This window comes from Saccopteryx bilineata, chromosome 1, assembly GCF_036850765.1.
Source record: "Saccopteryx bilineata isolate mSacBil1 chromosome 1, mSacBil1_pri_phased_curated, whole genome shotgun sequence".
NCBI classification, from domain to species: Eukaryota; Metazoa; Chordata; class Mammalia; order Chiroptera; family Emballonuridae; genus Saccopteryx; species Saccopteryx bilineata.
In genome coordinates this window covers 149,844,230-149,860,630 of record NC_089490.1, presented here as the reverse complement: position 1 = coordinate 149,860,630, position 16,401 = coordinate 149,844,230, and the positions used below count along the sequence as shown (strand labels likewise).

The 16,401-nt window shown below is 49.0% G+C and overlaps 1 protein-coding gene and 1 pseudogene across 1 annotated transcript; one reads left to right on the top strand and one right to left on the bottom strand.

Annotated features, from left to right (window-relative positions):
- The first annotated feature begins 38 nt into the window (after window positions 1–38).
- Window positions 39–13,766, top strand: RGL3 (ral guanine nucleotide dissociation stimulator like 3). Its single transcript, XM_066253354.1, has 19 exons — window positions 39–125; window positions 545–658; window positions 1,246–1,469; window positions 1,630–1,683; window positions 1,796–2,010; window positions 6,752–6,891; window positions 6,995–7,210; window positions 7,907–8,010; window positions 8,097–8,181; window positions 9,774–9,830; window positions 9,940–10,026; window positions 10,208–10,240; window positions 10,322–10,443; window positions 11,143–11,238; window positions 11,339–11,407; window positions 11,495–11,591; window positions 12,222–12,344; window positions 12,432–12,546; window positions 13,541–13,766. Exons 1-19 carry the CDS (start codon window positions 93–95, stop codon window positions 13,657–13,659), a joined length of 2,103 nt encoding a protein of 700 aa, XP_066109451.1. The 5' UTR covers window positions 39–92; the 3' UTR covers window positions 13,660–13,766.
- On the bottom strand, window positions 8,535–8,654 carry LOC136321546 (U4 spliceosomal RNA; annotated as a pseudogene).
- Window positions 13,767–16,401: the final 2,635 nt, after the last annotated feature.

Here is a 16,401-nt window from a genome sequence, read left to right as displayed (position 1 = left end):
GCCCCGTGGGCCCCAAGTGCCCCCACACTGCCCGCAGCCAGCGGCCCTTCCGCCTCGCTCAGCCGCGCCGCGGAGCGCGACGGGTGCGGGCCATGCTGCGGACCGCAGGGAAAGAGCTTGCCTTGGTAAGGGGACCGAGGGTCCTGGGACCCTCATCTAGTCGAAAACCCCCCAGGTTCAGAAACTTTGGGTGCCCGCAACCCGTCCCCTATCTTCCGGCAAACCGGGCCCTTCGGGCTCGCCCGGAATTCCCTACTTCGGGCCTCTCGTCTTGATTCAGTGAAGTGGCCGGTTCCTCTTAGGGATGGAGGGGAGTGGTGGACCACAGACAGACTCTTTGAGACTGTGCCCTGGGGCGTCCCCCAATGCCACCCCATCCTCCCAGGACCAGGGAGGAGGGTACGCGCATCTCCGAGGGGACTTCCCTAGCCTGAGTCTCACTAACTCGGGAAGGCCCGGCCTGAGGACCCTCGAGAGAGGGGAGCCGAGGCCGCGGGACCCGACCCCCGCGGCGCCCTGAGTACCGCCCCACCCCCGCGTCCAGGCGCCGCTGCAGGACTGGGGCGAGGAGACCGAGGACCGCGCCGTGTACAGTGTCTCCCTGAGGCGGCAGCGCAGTCAGCGCCTGAACCCGAGGAAAGGGCCCGGGGACACCCAGGTGACAAGGGGACTGGAGGGCGGGGCGGGGCCGGAGAAGTCCAGGGCGGGGCGGGGTGAAGGGACCTGCGGGTTAGAAGGCAGGGGTGGAGTGGAAGGCAGTAGGGAAGGGCGGGCTTAGAGGCGATAGGTGAGGTGGTTCAGGTGAGTGGCGGAGATGAGTGAGGTGGGGCCAGGTTAGGGCCGGCTCGCGAGCCGGACCTGAGGGCAGGGGCTCTGTAAGCCAGGTTAGTGGGGCGGAGCTGGAGAGGGAGGGGTGGTCTTTAGAAGCTGACTAGTGAGTGTGGTTGGGGCGGAGCGCAAAGGACCTGGACGGCCAGTGAAGCATAGCTGGAGAGCCAGAGCAGCCAGGAAGCGGGGAGTGGGGGAGGGGTGGGGGACAAGTGAGTGGGGGCACAGGGCGGGACTTAGGAGAACTGAGGTGTCTAGGTCATTTGTGCATGGTGCAGAATACTAAGTACAGGGATCCATATTCAGAGGAATGGGCAAGGTCAGATGCAAAAACACTGCTAGCGATTGGAGTGATTGGAAAAGGAGTATTCCTGGGACCACTCCTCTGTGTCATTGCCGCCCACCCCTGCCTCGCAGGCCCCCAGCCCCAATGCCGATGCCTTCCTCTACTACCGCACCAGCAAGGTGCGTGTGTTAAGGGCAGCACATCTGGAACGGTTGGTGGGGGAGTTGGTGTCTGTAGACCGTGAGCAAGACCCCGGCTTTGTGCCTGCCTTCCTGGCCACCCACCAGGCCTTTGTGCCCACTACACGCGTTCTGGGCCTTCTCCTGCCACCACCACCGCCACCCCTGCCGCCCTGGTCAGTACCAGTGGGAAAACCTTCATGTTCCCACCCCAGAACCTAACCTGGGTCCTCCCTCTGGTTTAGAATCATGAAATCCCCCAACCTCAGAACCCTTCTCCTAAGCCCCCCCCCTCCCACTATTCTTCTTCACCTGATTGTGGGGTTATATTTCCAGGGTAGATATCAAGAAGACAGAGGGACAAGATCTGAGCTTCAACAAGAACCTGAGGTTGGTTTCCCAGGGAATAGCAGTAGGAGATTGTAGAGGTCAAAGGTCAGACCTGAGGTTTAGGGCCTGCAGAGCTCCCAGCTGGTCTCTGAGGCCCTGCTCCTCTGGGCAGAGCTGTGGTGTCTGTGTTGGGCTCCTGGCTGCGGGACCACCCCCAGGACTTCTGGGACCCCCCTGACCACTCGAACCTGGACAGTGTCCGTACCTTTCTGGGCTGGGCTGCCCCACTGGGGGCTGAGGCCCTGGAAGCAGAGAAGCTGCTGGTAGATTTTCTGGAGGAGGCTGAGCAAGAGCAGGAAGAAGAGGAGCAGCCCCAGGCTTCAGCAGGTGAGGGGTTTGGGGCACTGATAGTAAGTACCCTGAGCAGGTCGGTCTTTCCTTCTCCCTTCAGGGAGGTATGATCTTGGACAAGGTTCTTCATTCTACCTGAGCCTCAGTTTCCCCACCTGTAAAATGGGAATAATAAGCTTTTATCTAATATATTGGCATTTAACTAGCACTTGCTTCCAACCTCTATCCTAAACACAAAGATACTCCATCATTGGATCAGGATGCCCTGCGTTTCCTTTTTCTTTCTTTCCTCTTTAGCGACAGAGAGAAACAGATAGACAGGCAGTCAGGAAGGGAGAGAGATGAGAAGCATCAACTCATAGTTATAGTTGTGGCACTTTAGTTGTTCATTTATTGCTTTCTCATATGTGCCTTGACTGAGGGGCTCCAGCTGAGCCAGTGACCCCTTGCTCAAGCCAGCAACCACATGTCTGCGATCCCACACTCAAGCAAGTAACCTCAGTTTCGAGACTGGGTCCTCAGTGTCTGAGATTGACAATCTATCTACTGTGCCACCACCTGGTCAGATAGGATGACCTGCATTTCTAACCACAAATCATTCCATTACTACTTACCTTAACAACCACAAGGACCTGAATTTAAATCCCAGTTCTTCCATTTCCTGACTTTGTAACCTTGGATAAGTCACTTTCCCTCTATGAGCCTCAGTTTCCTTTATCTGTGAAACCAGAGTGATAGTAGTACTTTCTTCATTGTCTCTTCATTCTTTCAGCAGATATTTAGCCACTGGCCCTCTGGGCACATAACAGTAGACAGGAATTCTCAGTGCCCTGGGAAAGTAGTAATATTTTTGTTATTGTTGTTATCAATGATTCTTACTAGAATCAACCATTTATAAGGGAATACATACAAGAAGCCATATTGACATTTTCTTGTATAGTACGGGTCAACAAACTATATGATCTTTTATAGAAAAATCTACCAACCTTTATTGTAGAGAGCTTTGGGAAAGGGAAAAATACCTACAAACTTTATTCAGATCTTTGTCCAGTTGTCACTTCCTCAGACATGCCTTCTCTGATCCCCTCCCAATAAATATATTCTCCTACTCTGTGTCCTCTTAGCCTTCCTTATTTGTCTGCATAGCACTCAATTTTTTAAAGGATTTTATTTATTGGTTTTAGAAAAGGGGGGGAGGAGGAGCAGAGAGCATCAACTTGTACTTCTTATGAATATGCCTTGATCAAGTAAGCCCCGGATTTCGAACTGGCAACTTTAGCATTGCAGGTCAATGCTTTATTCACTGCATCACCACACGTGAGGAGCACTCATTGTTTTTGTCCTCACCTCTATCTCCAGGGGCAAGAACAATGCAGATGTGTTGACTGAATAATTACCTCCTGCTTGTAAGGGATCATCTCTCCCCCATCTGTGTTCCATCTGATCCCTATCACAAAAGCATCTATATCCCTAATCCCCATCCTTTAATCCTCAGGTTAAAGTGGCCGCATTTCTCTCCACTTTACAAAGTAGCAGCCACTTCTGCTCACAGTGTCTGCTATTTGTATAGTTAGTATATTGTAGCCCCCATCTTTCCTCCTGGTTACTAAGTGTCTTTCTTCCTCTGCCTTCAAGATTTCATCAGCTGATTCTAAGTCATTAGAACTGCACTATCCAATACAGTAGCCACTAGCCCCAGGTGGTATTGAAATTGAACTTAAATTATGTTAAAAATAAAAATTTAGTTTCTCAGTTGCACAAGTCACATTTCTAGAGCTCAGTAGCTCTATTAGACAGCACAGGTAGAAAAAATTTACACCACTGCAGAAACTATTAAAGTGCTGCCCTTGGCTATAAGTTCTTGAGGTCACAGAAAAAAAATGAACATTTATTACTGTGTGCTAGGCTTTGGGAACCTTAACATCTTTATTTTGGGGTAACATTTTAATATTGGAAATTTCATATATAAATTTTATGTACAAAATCTTATATACAGAAAGAAGTAAAGAATAGTATAAGGAACATTCATTTAGACACTCATCAGTCATCTTCAAGAGTTATCAATTTGACAAAAAAATATTTCCAAGATGATTTGAAGGCAAATTCAAGACATATATCACTTCACACATCAATACTTTAGTTTATACCTCTAATTGACAAGGAATTTAAAAATATAAAATCACTTCCAACAAAATCAGCAATAATTGCTTAATATAAAAAAATAGCCAGTCTAGGGCCTGGCCTGTGGCAGTGCAGTGGATAAAGCATTGAGCTGAGATGCTGAAGCTGCTGCTTCTAAACCCTGGGCTTGTCCTGTCAAGACACATATGAGAAGCAACAATGATTAATTGATGCTTCCCCCTTCTCCCCTTCTCTCTCTCTCCTCTCTCTAAAATCAATAAATAAAATATTTTTAAAAATAGCCAGCCTATAGTCAAATCAATCCCCTTATTGTTCCTAAATTATCTTTTTTACAGTTGTTTCTTTGAAATCCAAAGATTTAGTTAAGGCATTCAGTTGTGTTTCTTGGTTCTCTTTTACTCTATGGTAGTCCCCCTTTGCCTTTTGTTTTATGCTATTAGAAAAAAAATGGGTCATTTGTCCTGAGCACTCTCACATTCTTCTGTATTTGCCTGTTTGCTTTCTCGTGGTGACATGAGGTATGTTCCTCTATCCCCTATATGTGCTATAAGATCTGAAGATTTGATTAGATATAGGTGCAGGGTTTTGTTCCCAATACCACCTTTTTAAACTAATATTTGGAATGCCAGCTGTCCTAATTTGAAATGACAGATGAACAATAAACCAAACATTCATGAATAATTTTAAGGAAACAAGATAAGCCTGACCAGGCAGTAGCATAGTAGATAGAACATCGGACTGGAATGCAGAGGACCCAGGTTTGAAACCTTGAGGTCGCTGGCTTGAGCATGGGCTCACCAGCTTGAGCACAGGGTCACTGGCTTGCGCATGAGATCACAGACATGATCCCATGGTCGCTGATTTGAGCCCAAAGGTCACTGTCTTGAAGCCCAAGGTTGTGGGCTTGGGGTCATTAGCTCTGCTGTAGCTTCCTGGTCAACGTACATATGAGAAAGTAATCATTGAACAACTAAGGTACTGCAATGAAGAATTGATGCTTCTCATCTCTCTCCCTTCCTATTTATCTGTCCCTATCTGTTCCTTTCTCTGTCTCTGTCACATTAAAAAAATAGTAAGATGGCCTGACCTGTGGTGGCGCAGTGGATAAAGCATTAACCTGGAACGCTGAGGTCGCCGGTTCAAAACCCTGGGCTTGCCTGGTCAAGGCACATATGGGAGTTGATGCTTCCTGCTCCTCCTCCCCTTCTCTCTCTCTCTCTCTCTCTGTTCTCTAAAAAATGAATAAATAAAAATAATTTTTAAAAAAATAGTAAGATGATGCTGTAACTGTAATGAAAAGGAAAAATAAAATGAAGGCAATTTATACAATAAACTCTGCTTGTTGCTGTGTTAGTGCTTGGGCATGCCTCACTGAAGTTTTGTCTGTCATAGCATCATGGTGAATGTGACAGGCACAAATACCTACTAATGCAGGGGAGTGCACTGGTGACACAGACACAGTAGCATAGATGTTGGTGACATTGTTTCCCAAAATGCTGAACAACACTTGCAATTTCCAAACAAAACAAAGTTTGCACTTTCATAGTCCTTGCATTCCTGGAGCCAAGATAATTAATGTTTATGAGCAAGATAGTTAGGTGCTAGGTACAGATTACTATAAACAGGTTTTTCAAGGACATAAATAAAAAAGAAAATAAATAAATTAAAAAACAAAAAAGAAAGAAGAACACAGATGTTTTAGAGGGACATTTGTAGGCCGGTGACACAATTCTTCATAGTGCGCGAAGGCACCCCCCCTTGCAGCAAATTTCCAAGTTCTAAAGTGTCCCCTAGGGGACACCACCATTGAAACCCACTACAGGTAGAATCATTCATATCTGAGTACTTTATAGCAGCCTGGTATGCTATATCTCCTTTGATTTTAAAAATCAAAATGCAGCCTGGCCTGTGGTGGTGCAGTGAATAAAGCGTCGACCTGGAACGCTGAGGTTGCCGATTTGAAACCTCAGTCTTGCCTGCTCAAGGCACATACGAGAGTTGATGTTTCCTGCTTCTCCCTACTTCTCTCTCTCTCTCTCTCTCTCTCTCTCTCTCTCCCTCTCTCCTCTCTAAAATGAATAAATAAAATCTAAAAGAAAAGTAGAAATGCAGATGAAGAAAACAAGGCTGTACAGAGAAGTTTTAAGGCTTGTTTTAGTTCACACAGCAAGCGCAATGGACAAGTTTGAATTTGAACTTGGCATGGCATTTTCTGACAATAAGCTTCCCTTATAACCCACAGTTATACCACTTCTCACCAAAAGAAAAGGGCAGAAAATCTTATCTTAAAAAGTCTTCAAATCATAAAGCCTTATTTTTTCTGTTAGTCTTTGACCACCTGGCTTCGAATCCCTGCCCTATCATTTACTGAAGTGACTTAGGGCGAATCGTTCCTGCCTCAGTTTCTCCACCTGTAGAAGGTCACTAGTAAGTGTGATAAATTACTGAGTTAATCCATGCTAGGTGCTCAAGGAATGTTACTGTGGCTCTGAAATCCTTACAAACATTCAGGGAGGTCTCCATTTCCCAGATATGGAAACTGAGGCTCAGAAACGTTAAGGGACTTGCCCTAGATCACCCAGCTAGTCCTGGATTCACACCTGAGAATTTTTAACTCCCTCTAATGTTCCCTCAGGATCTCCTGAAACTGCCTGGACCTCCAGCCCAGACTCCCCTGAAGGCTGCTTGGAAGAGGAAGGACTGGTGCAAGAAGTGCCTGAGCTCCTGGACTTTAGTGTGGACGAAGTGGCTGAGCAGTTGACTCTGATGGACGTGGTGAGAATGCAGGAGGGGTGCAGTAGGGTGGGATGGGGGGTACAGGTCCCACGAAGCACAAAGCCTAGCCAATCCCCACCCCATTCTCCCTCTCTGCTCTCAGGAGCTCTTCTCGCGAGTGCGGCCCTGCGAGTGCCTCGGTTCCGTATGGTCGCAACGGGACCGGCCCGGAGCAGCAGGCATCGCCCCCACAGTGCGCGCCACTGTGACCCAGTTCAACATGGTGACCGGCTGCGTGCTGGGCTCAGTGCTGGGGGAGCCGGGCCTGACCGCCCCCCAGAGGGCGCAGCGGCTGGAAAAGTGGATCCGCATTGCCCAGGTGCCTGTGGCGGAGAGGGGATGGGGGGCGGGGCATGGAGGCAGGGCCGAGGTACCGAGAGAGCAGGTAGTGGGCTTAAGGCCGAGGACTGGGATATGGGAATGTGGCGAGCGTTGGGGCTGGACGGTGCCAAAGGAAAAGCCTAGGAGAAGGCTGTGTCAGGCTGGGGGCCAGGGACAGCCGAGGACGCTGGGTGGGGCTTTGGATAAGAGGATGGGGTGGGGGGCGATGGGACAGGATTGAAGGAGGGACCAAAGCCTAGTAAGGGGGCAGGGGTCTTGAAAAAGACTGGGTTGGGCGGGGCTGGAACCTCAGGATAGAGAGAAAGAGAAAGAATGAGGACCCTGAAGAGAGAGTTGGGGCAGAGCAAGAGGAGGGAGGGGAAAGGTTGAACCCAGCTTGAGACTTGGATTCAGAGATGAGGGTTCTGGGTTCAGGAGAGATGCTGTGGGCGCATCCTGTGCCCAGGGAGAAGCCAAGGTCAGAAGTAGGGAATAGAGGGGCTGTGGGAGGAACTGGGGTTACAGATGGGAAGAGGGAGGGTCCCCTAGAGGAAGAGACTGAATTTTGGTAGCTTAACAGATGTGGGGCCAGCGTAGGGGTCTGACCTGGGGTCGCAAGATCATAGAAGGCTGATTATACCTGGGCATCAGGCTTGGGGGTCTGACTAGCGCCCCGACGCTGCCCCTCCCCCAGCGCTGCAGAGAACTGCGGAACTTCTCCTCTCTGCGGGCCATCCTGTCCGCCCTGCAGTCTAACCCCATATATCGGCTCAAGAGCAGCTGGGGTGCTGTGAGCAGGTGAGCAAGAATGAGGAGAGGAGCTGGGGTGAAACCTCCCTACCCTCCCAGCCATCAACCCCTGAGCCCTTTCTTATCTCCCACAGGGAACCATTATCCACTTTCAGAAAACTTTCACAGATTTTCTCCGATGAGAACAACCATCTCAGCAGCAGAGAGATTCTTTCCCAGGTACAGAGGCCCCAGGAGGGGACTGGGGTAGAGCAGGGCAGGGCATGGACTGTCCTTGTCCCAGCATTCAGCGTCCTTTCCCTGCACCTCAGGAATGACCTTGCCCTTGTATGCGGGCAGCACCCTGTTTTTCCTGCTTCTGCTGCCCTCACAATAGCTCACGCTTGGAACTGCCTTATTTGTTCATTCAACAAATACCAGAAGTTACAAGGAAAAGGTTGCTAGAACCATAAAGTGAAAAAAGAAATAGTGTGTGAGGGACTTGACTTTAATAAGCAAAACTAAAAAACACGTGCCCACAGATCAAACTTATTGCAGGCAAGATTGAAGTTCTAAATGCAGTTAGGTGCTGGTTCTTAAAGTAAGTCCAAAATAGATGGAACACTCCTTTTTTTTTTTTAAGATTTTTCAATTAGCAATAATTGTGCCTCGGATAAATTTCATCAGCTATGCTATTGCCACTGCACAAAGCTGAAGATTTTATTTATTGATTTCAGAGAGGAAAGGGGAGAGAGAGAGAGAGAAGGGGGTCAGTGGGAGGCATAAATTGCTTCTCGTATGTGCCTTGACTGGGCAAGCACAAGATTACAAACCAGCGACCTCAGCGTTCCAGATCAATGCTCTATCCACTGCGCCACCACAGGTTAGGCTAGATCACCGGTTCTCAACATGTGGGTTGCAACCCCGGCGGGGGTATTTCCGATGGCTTTAGGCGACCCCTGTGTTTTGGTTGCTTGACCCCCGCCAGGGTCGTGACCCACAGGTTGAGAACCACTGGGCTAGATGAAACATTCTTCATGTGCACCTCCTACAGGTCTCCACCCAGATGTCTTGCTAGAGATAACCTCCCTGTGCCCACCAGCATCTCTACCCCCACCTTTACTGTTTCTGAGTGTCCTTAGTTACGTGCTAAGTTTGGTTGTGTCCCTCCCTCCCTCCCTAATGTCTGCTCCATGAGGCCAGGGTTTTTGTCTTTTGTTTGCTGCTGCTTCCCCAGGACTCAGAACAGTGCCTGGCCCAGAGTAGGCACTCAATAAGTCTCTATGAGTGAATAAATATCTCACGTAAGGGTGATCTCAAGGAACAAGGAGCTCTACATTAAGCACCAACTGTGTACCAGGTTTGGCCTTGAACCACAAGGATATAGTTTCTGCCCTGGGGTGACTCAGGCCCAGACAGGGGAGACACACAGGGTAATGGTAACTGCCCGGCAATGATAGGATTAATTACCAGGCAGAGCAATGATAGGATTAATTACCAGGCAGAGCAGTGGCATGAAGGCAAGGTCAGGGCATTCCCTGGAAATTGCCTGAAGGCCTACTCTACCAGGCCTGGGACAAGGATTGTCACCTGAGTCGAAACCATCCCTGGGGACTGTGGCACCCACGAGCCCCATCTCCCGTTACCCCCAGTGGGACCTGCCCCCTGCCACTTATCTGCTTACCCCCACACACACACACTTTCCTTTGAGTTTGGCCTTTACAACTGGTTTGTGATTGCTAAAAGCAAGATATGGGTGTGTATTGAGGCATCTTCCCTGAAGGAGAGGTCCAAGAGACCCCAGGACTGCTCAGTCCTTCCCCTGTCTTCAGGAGGAGGCCACTGAGGGACCCCAAGAGGAGGATACTCTCCCAGGAAGACTGCCTTCAGTGAGTGATGGTAGTTTGGGGTAGGGGACAAGTGGGACCCTCATGGAAGGGGATGGGGTATGATGGGGTTGCTGATGGCTGAGAATGACTGGAGCTCTGGGGGCTACAGAAACTGTCCCCAGGCCCGGTTCCCTACCTTGGCACCTTTCTCACGGACCTGGTAATGCTGGACACAGCCCTTCCGGACATGTTAGAGGTGTGACTCCTGACCTTTGACCCCAGCACCACTTGCCCTTAGCCCAGTGGGCCTCCAGACATCCTACCCTTGACCCTGCCTGCACTCCTGAACCCAGTCCCCTTAGTGCAGTGGGGCTCCTGACATCCCAACCCTTGACCTTGACCCTGGAGACTCCAGTTCAGATAAAGTTTGCCCCCAGGGAGATCTCATCAACTTTGAGAAGAGGAGAAAGGTAAGTGGGCACTGGTGTGGATGTGGGGGGAACCAGGGTGGGGTCAGGGCAGGAGTAAGGTCTTAGAAGCCATGCCCTCAGGAGTGGGAGATCCTAGCCCGAATCCAGCAGCTGCAGAAGCGATGTCGGAGCTACTGCCTGAGGCCCTGCCCGCCCATCCTGGCTGCCCTGCGTGCCCAGCGCCAGCTCAGTGAGGAGCAGAGGTGACTTCTGTGTGGCCTGGCCCTGCCCCACCTCCACTGAACCAGGATTACACACTGGATTTGCTTAACGCTATACACCTCTCCAAATGCTCCTAAGATACCCTACACACGCTTCCTGAGCTCTCACCTGCCACCTGTGACCTAGCATTATCTCCAGCCCTGTTGAGGGCCCCAAATGACCTCTGATCTCAAATTTGATTCCATCTGACTTTTTTACTTCAACTTTTGACGTATAGCTGACCATTCGGCTCAACCATTTCATCTGTTCTCTTTAACCTCTGACTCTATCTGGCCCGTGACCCCGTTCATGACCCCCCCATCTGACTCTTGGAGCCCAATCATTGACCCCAAAGTATCAATAACTGACTCCAACTTTGACGTATATTTGACCGTCCAACTCAACTACTCAATTATTTCCTTTTATTCTGTTGATCCCAATGATTACCTGACCTTGAATTCCATTGATGACCCAATTTGACTCCTCAGTCCCACCCTGTGAATCCCTGTGTGACCTGCCAACAAGCCTACTCTTCTCATCCTTAATAAGACCCTGTTGTATTATGACCCCGTTTACTACCCTGACCCAAATATTTGGTACCCCAAACTAGGCTGTTCTACAATGTCCAAAACACAACTCCCAATTGATTCTAACTCTCGTCTCCCAATTCCCCCCTCCCCATTGGCACCTTGATCCCTCAGCTATCGTGTTTCCCGTGTCATTGAGCCACAAGCTGCTTCCTGTCCCAGCTCTCCACACGTGCGGCGACGAATCAGTCTCACAAAGCGTCTCAGTGCGTGAGTCTTAGGGGGGTGTATGTGGGTGTTATGGGCAGAAATGGGGGCTGTTCCTGGGGCTGAGTCTGGCGTTAGCCTCATCCCTCGTTTCCTTCCTCAGGAAGCTGTCCCGAGAAAGAGGCTCATCCCCCGGCGGGAGTCCTGGGGACCTCTCATCTGCCACTTCCAGGTGAGCGTCCTGCTTGTAAAGGAATTGGAGATGGCAAGGTCAGAGATCAGGATGGCCATACCACTTCAGGCTCTGTGTGTCTTCCAGTCTATCTCTAGGGTCTCCCCCATCCAGTCCTAGAATGAGGGATCCTCCTCCTAGAAGTCCTCCGGCCTCTCCAGGGTCCCAGAGCCCCAGCACCAAGGTACCAGGACTGCCTTGTGGGCATGTGGAACTGTGGGCACCCAGGGCTCTGTGTAGGGGGTGGATTTTGAGGCTGGGCATGTACACAGGAGATTGTACTCATGCTTGGCTCAGCACATGGGGTATCTGTCCAAGGGACCAGGTACATTTTCATGGCCCTGATTGAAGAACTGTCCCTCCATCTGGCTTGTCTCAGATCTGGACCCACATAGGGCACTCAGGGTGCAATCACACACTTTTGTAAGAATATATGTGTCACCAGGAATTTGCATTTCTAAAGGAAAAATATGAACATCCGCAATATTTACAGGTCCATGTGCAGGGCTGTTCATGGATGTGGATTTGTATATGTATAACAACTATGAGCATCTGTATCTACTCATTGTTCTGTGAACACAATTTCTTGTGTGTGAACATGGGTTTGTGTGTTTATCAATTGTGTAAATTTGTGCAACAGAGAATGAAGGTCTGTATGTGATGAGACTGCACAGATGTGGGTTTGTGTGTGTGTGTGTGCGTGCGCACGCGCGCCCTAATTGTGTGTCCCCTGGCTCTGGGTGTGTTAAATACATTAATGAGGAAGGGACCTAGTGCTCTCCCACTGCTCAACCCCCATCCCCACTGCCTACAGCTGCCCCTGGCCTCGACCCTGAGCTACCCTCCAATCCCCCTTGTGGGGCAGCAGGGCTCAGAGGTTCGGGTCATCCGAGTCAGTATCGACAACAACCACGGGAACCTGTATCGGAGCATCCTGGTAAGGAACTGGGCCAGGGACCTGCTGGGGGCAGCCCTGCCCTTGAGGCTCAGCTATCCTACCTCACTTGCCACCTTCTTTTCCAAGCTCACCAGTCAGGACAAGGCCCCCAGTGTGGTGCAGAGAGCCTTGCAAAAGCACAATGTGGCTGAGCCCTGGGCCCGTGACTACCAGCTCTTCCAAGTCCTTCCTGGGGACAGGGGTGAGTAGGGACAGCTTGGAGCCTTGGCTGAGGGGCAGCTGGGAGGGCAGCAGACTGACCAGGGTCAAGTATGGCCCTACCTGGGTCATGAGGTGGTACAGGCACAAAATAGGGTTAAGATGAAGCAGAGTGGGGGGTAGGATGAGAGACAGTAAAATATTTGTTTCTCAATTATATGGGTCATGTGGTTATCCTGGCTCAGTGTGAGGCAAGGGTGTCTTCCTAGGATTTATGGGAAAATGAGATTGTCCAGGGTTAGACAAGAAGGACTGTAGGAGGTTGTTTGGGCTTAAATGTATAGGACTATGAGGTTGTTCAGGCTCAGTCTGGTGGGGTGCAAGGCTGAAGGGGGTCTGGGCTTCAATTTGAGGGAAAATGAGTTTTCCCAAGTTCAGCATGGGAACTCTGAATTTATCTGAACTTGGCAGAGGGGAAGACCACAAGGTATTGAAATTTAGGGTAGGGGAGCATGAAGTTGTGTAGGAGGTTTTCCAGTTTTGCAAGGGAGAAGGAAAAGGTTGCTATATTAAAGGACACATCAGTCATGAAGTAGGCTGAACATTAGAAAGGAATATATGAGGTACAGGGGTCAAGGGCTACATACAGTTTGTGCAGGCTGGAAGTGGGAAGTCAGAATTTATCCAAGTCTATGAGCTTGGCTGGGAATTAATTGGCTGTGAGGGGAAGGTGGGGTAGAAAGGAAGTTGTTAGGAGTGAGTGGCCTGAGTTTGCCCAAGCTTATAATATAAGATGTCTAGACTCCAAGGGAAATGGCAGGAAGTTTCCCAGGTTTGTGGTACAGAGGAGAGATGAGGTTATGCAGGCTTCAAGTGGGAAATTGTTCAGGTTCCTAATGAGAGGAGAATTAGGTTGGCTTAGCACTTGCTGAAGGTTGTTCAGGCCCCAGGGTGAATGGCAGAAAGTTACCTAGTTCCCTTGTGGGGAAAGTATGAAGTTGTACAGGCCTTTTATTATTATGTCCATGCCTGGCCAGAGCTCCTGATTCCCGACAATGCCAACGTCTTCTATGCCATGAGTCCATCTACCCAGGGAGACTTCATACTGCGGCGGAAGAAGGAGACCCAGCACACAACCTCAGTCTCCCCTACCTGAGTTGGCTCTCTGCTGCCTCCTGGACACAGGTCCCATGGGCAGCTTCTGTCACCATGGGGATGGGGAGTGCACGCCTCTCCCAGAAAGCTCCCATTCCGCAGTAGAGCCCACTGTGCTCCATACCCTGTGTCCCCTCCCCTCAACTTCTGACCCCCATGCCTCTGACCCTCTTGGCAGCGAATCCCTATTCCAAAGGTATGAGCTCACAAGGTGGCTGGTGGAGAGCTCCATCACATATTAGGGGTCAGAACCTTTCCCAGAGAAACCTTGTAACTGTTGGAGATGCATCAGAACTGACAGACATAGATGAAAACAGTGACCAGTTATGAAACAGGAGTCAGTCGTCTTTGGTGCCTGTGACTCATGTTTATTCTTCATTAAGATAAAAATGTAGCCTGACCTGTGGTGGCGCAGTGGATAAAGCGCCAACCTGGAAATGCTGAGGTCGCCGGTTCAAAACCCTGGGCTTGCCTGGTCAAGGCACATATGGGAGTTGATGCTTCCAGCTCCTCCCCCCTTCTCTCTCTCTCTCTCTATCTCTCTCTCTGTCTCTCCCTCTCCTTTGTAAAATGAATAAATAAATAAATAATTTTTAAAAAGAGCTTCTAAAAAAAAAAAAGATAAAAATGTAAGCCCTGGCTGGGTAGTTTAGTTGGTTAGAGTGTCATCCCCATACACCAAGGTTGCAGGTTCAATCCCCAGTCAAGGCACACACAGGAATGAACCAATGAGTGCATGATTGAGTGGGACATCAAACTGATGTCTCTCTCTCTCTCTCCCTCTCCCTTCCTCATTCTCTAAATCAACAAAAATATTTTTAAAATATAAAAATGGAAAAGAAAAGAAAAAACTAAACTTAGAGCCCTAAGAAAGAGGTTGGGTGAAGCATGACTGGGCACTGGGGCAGGTTGGCTGGCATACACCCAAGTTTCAGGACTCCCTCCCCCAACAGTTTTTGGGTGATATGCTTCTTTTCTGATGTGTATATGGAAGATGAAGAAGTGAAATTCACCTGACCAGTGGTTTCGCAGTGGATAAAGCGTATACCTGGAATGGCTGAGGTCACCAGTTTGAAACCCCAAGGTTGCTGGTTCTGAGAGCAGGCTCGTCATTGCGAGGTCACTAACTTGAATGGGGGATCATCCACACAATCCCAAAGCTCACCAGCTTGAGCCAAAGGTCTCTGGCATGAAAAGTACAAGGTCGCTGGCTTGATCAAGGAGATACTTGGTCAGCCCTTGTTAAAGCACATATTCTTTTTTTTTTTTTTTTTTTTTTTTTTTTTACAGAGACAGAGAGAGTCAGAGAGAGGGATAGACAGAGACAGACAGCAGACAGGAACAGAGAGATGAGAAGCATCAATCATTAGTTTTTCGTTGCGTATTGCGACACCTTAGTTGTTCATTGATTGCTTTCTCATATGTGCCTTGACCGTGGGCCTTCAGCAGACTGAGTAACCCTCTGTTCAAGCCAGCGACCTTGGGTCCAAGCTGGTGAGCTTTTGCTCAAACCAGATGAGCCCACGCTCAAGCTGGCAACCTCGGGGTCTCAAACCTGGGTCTTCCGTATCCCAGTCTGATGCTCTATCCACTGTGCCACCGCCTGGTCAGGCAAATTCTATTTTTTTAGAAATAAAATTCCATTGGAATCAGACAAATAACATCTCCACCCATGAATTACTAAGGGCTGTGAGGACGAAAGGAGAAGCAGATTTGTCTATCAGTACTGGGGTAGGAAGGAGAAACAGAAGAGGCAGAGACAAAGTGAGCTGTAGGGCCACCTACAATAGAGTGTCATGACAATGACAATAATAATATGCCCACTTATGAACTCTATTCTGTGCTGACCAATCACTAGGGGCTTTATAACTCACTGTATTAATTAAAATGTTTTTGTTTCAAGTGGTCCAATTCAAATAAGCATGTACAAAAAATGAAATTAATGGTTCATGCAGTTGAAAAGTTCAATTGGTACAGCTTATGGAACAGTTAGATCCAGAAACTCAGAAGATGTCATCAGGATTTTCTTGCTGTCACTTGGCTCTAATTTAGCTCTAAGAATGAGACTGCCCATTGTTCCCTCAAATCCAGTTACCGTCTATGGTGACAGAATCAGTGATTTTTACCTAGTCACCCATACCAGCAACCCGGCGCTCAAGCTGGTGAGCCCATGCTCAAGCTGGCAGCCTCAGGTTTTCGAACCCTGTATCTTCAGCATCCCAGGCCTATGCTCTATCCACTGTACCACCGCCTGGTCATACCCTTTCCTCCTTTTCTGCTCCTTCTGTTTAGAATGAAAACATAGAGCCTCATGTTGGCTCATGTTGGATTGGGTGGTTCATACCCTCTAAATAACTGAGCAACAAACTGAAAGGAGCACTGAGACCAGAGAGCAGCCATATTATATTGCTGCTACTGGATTGTTACATAAGAACTGTCTATCTTGCCTTATTTGAGTCTCCATTACAGTGTCCAAAGAACATTTTAAGTAATATAGCCCCACTTCAAAGTAGTCTCACACCTCCTGGGGGCCCTGCCAGACTTATATCCCACCATCTCTGCCTTCCTGTGCAAGGAGAACAAACCCCTTTTTCCCACAGGTACACAGCAGATGTCCTTTGGACAACTTGGGTCATGTGGCCATCCCAGAACCAATCACTTTTAGAGGAATGTAATATACTAATTAGCCAAGCCTGGGTCCTGTGCCCATCCTTTGATCTGGCAGAGAAAGCTCAAATTTACA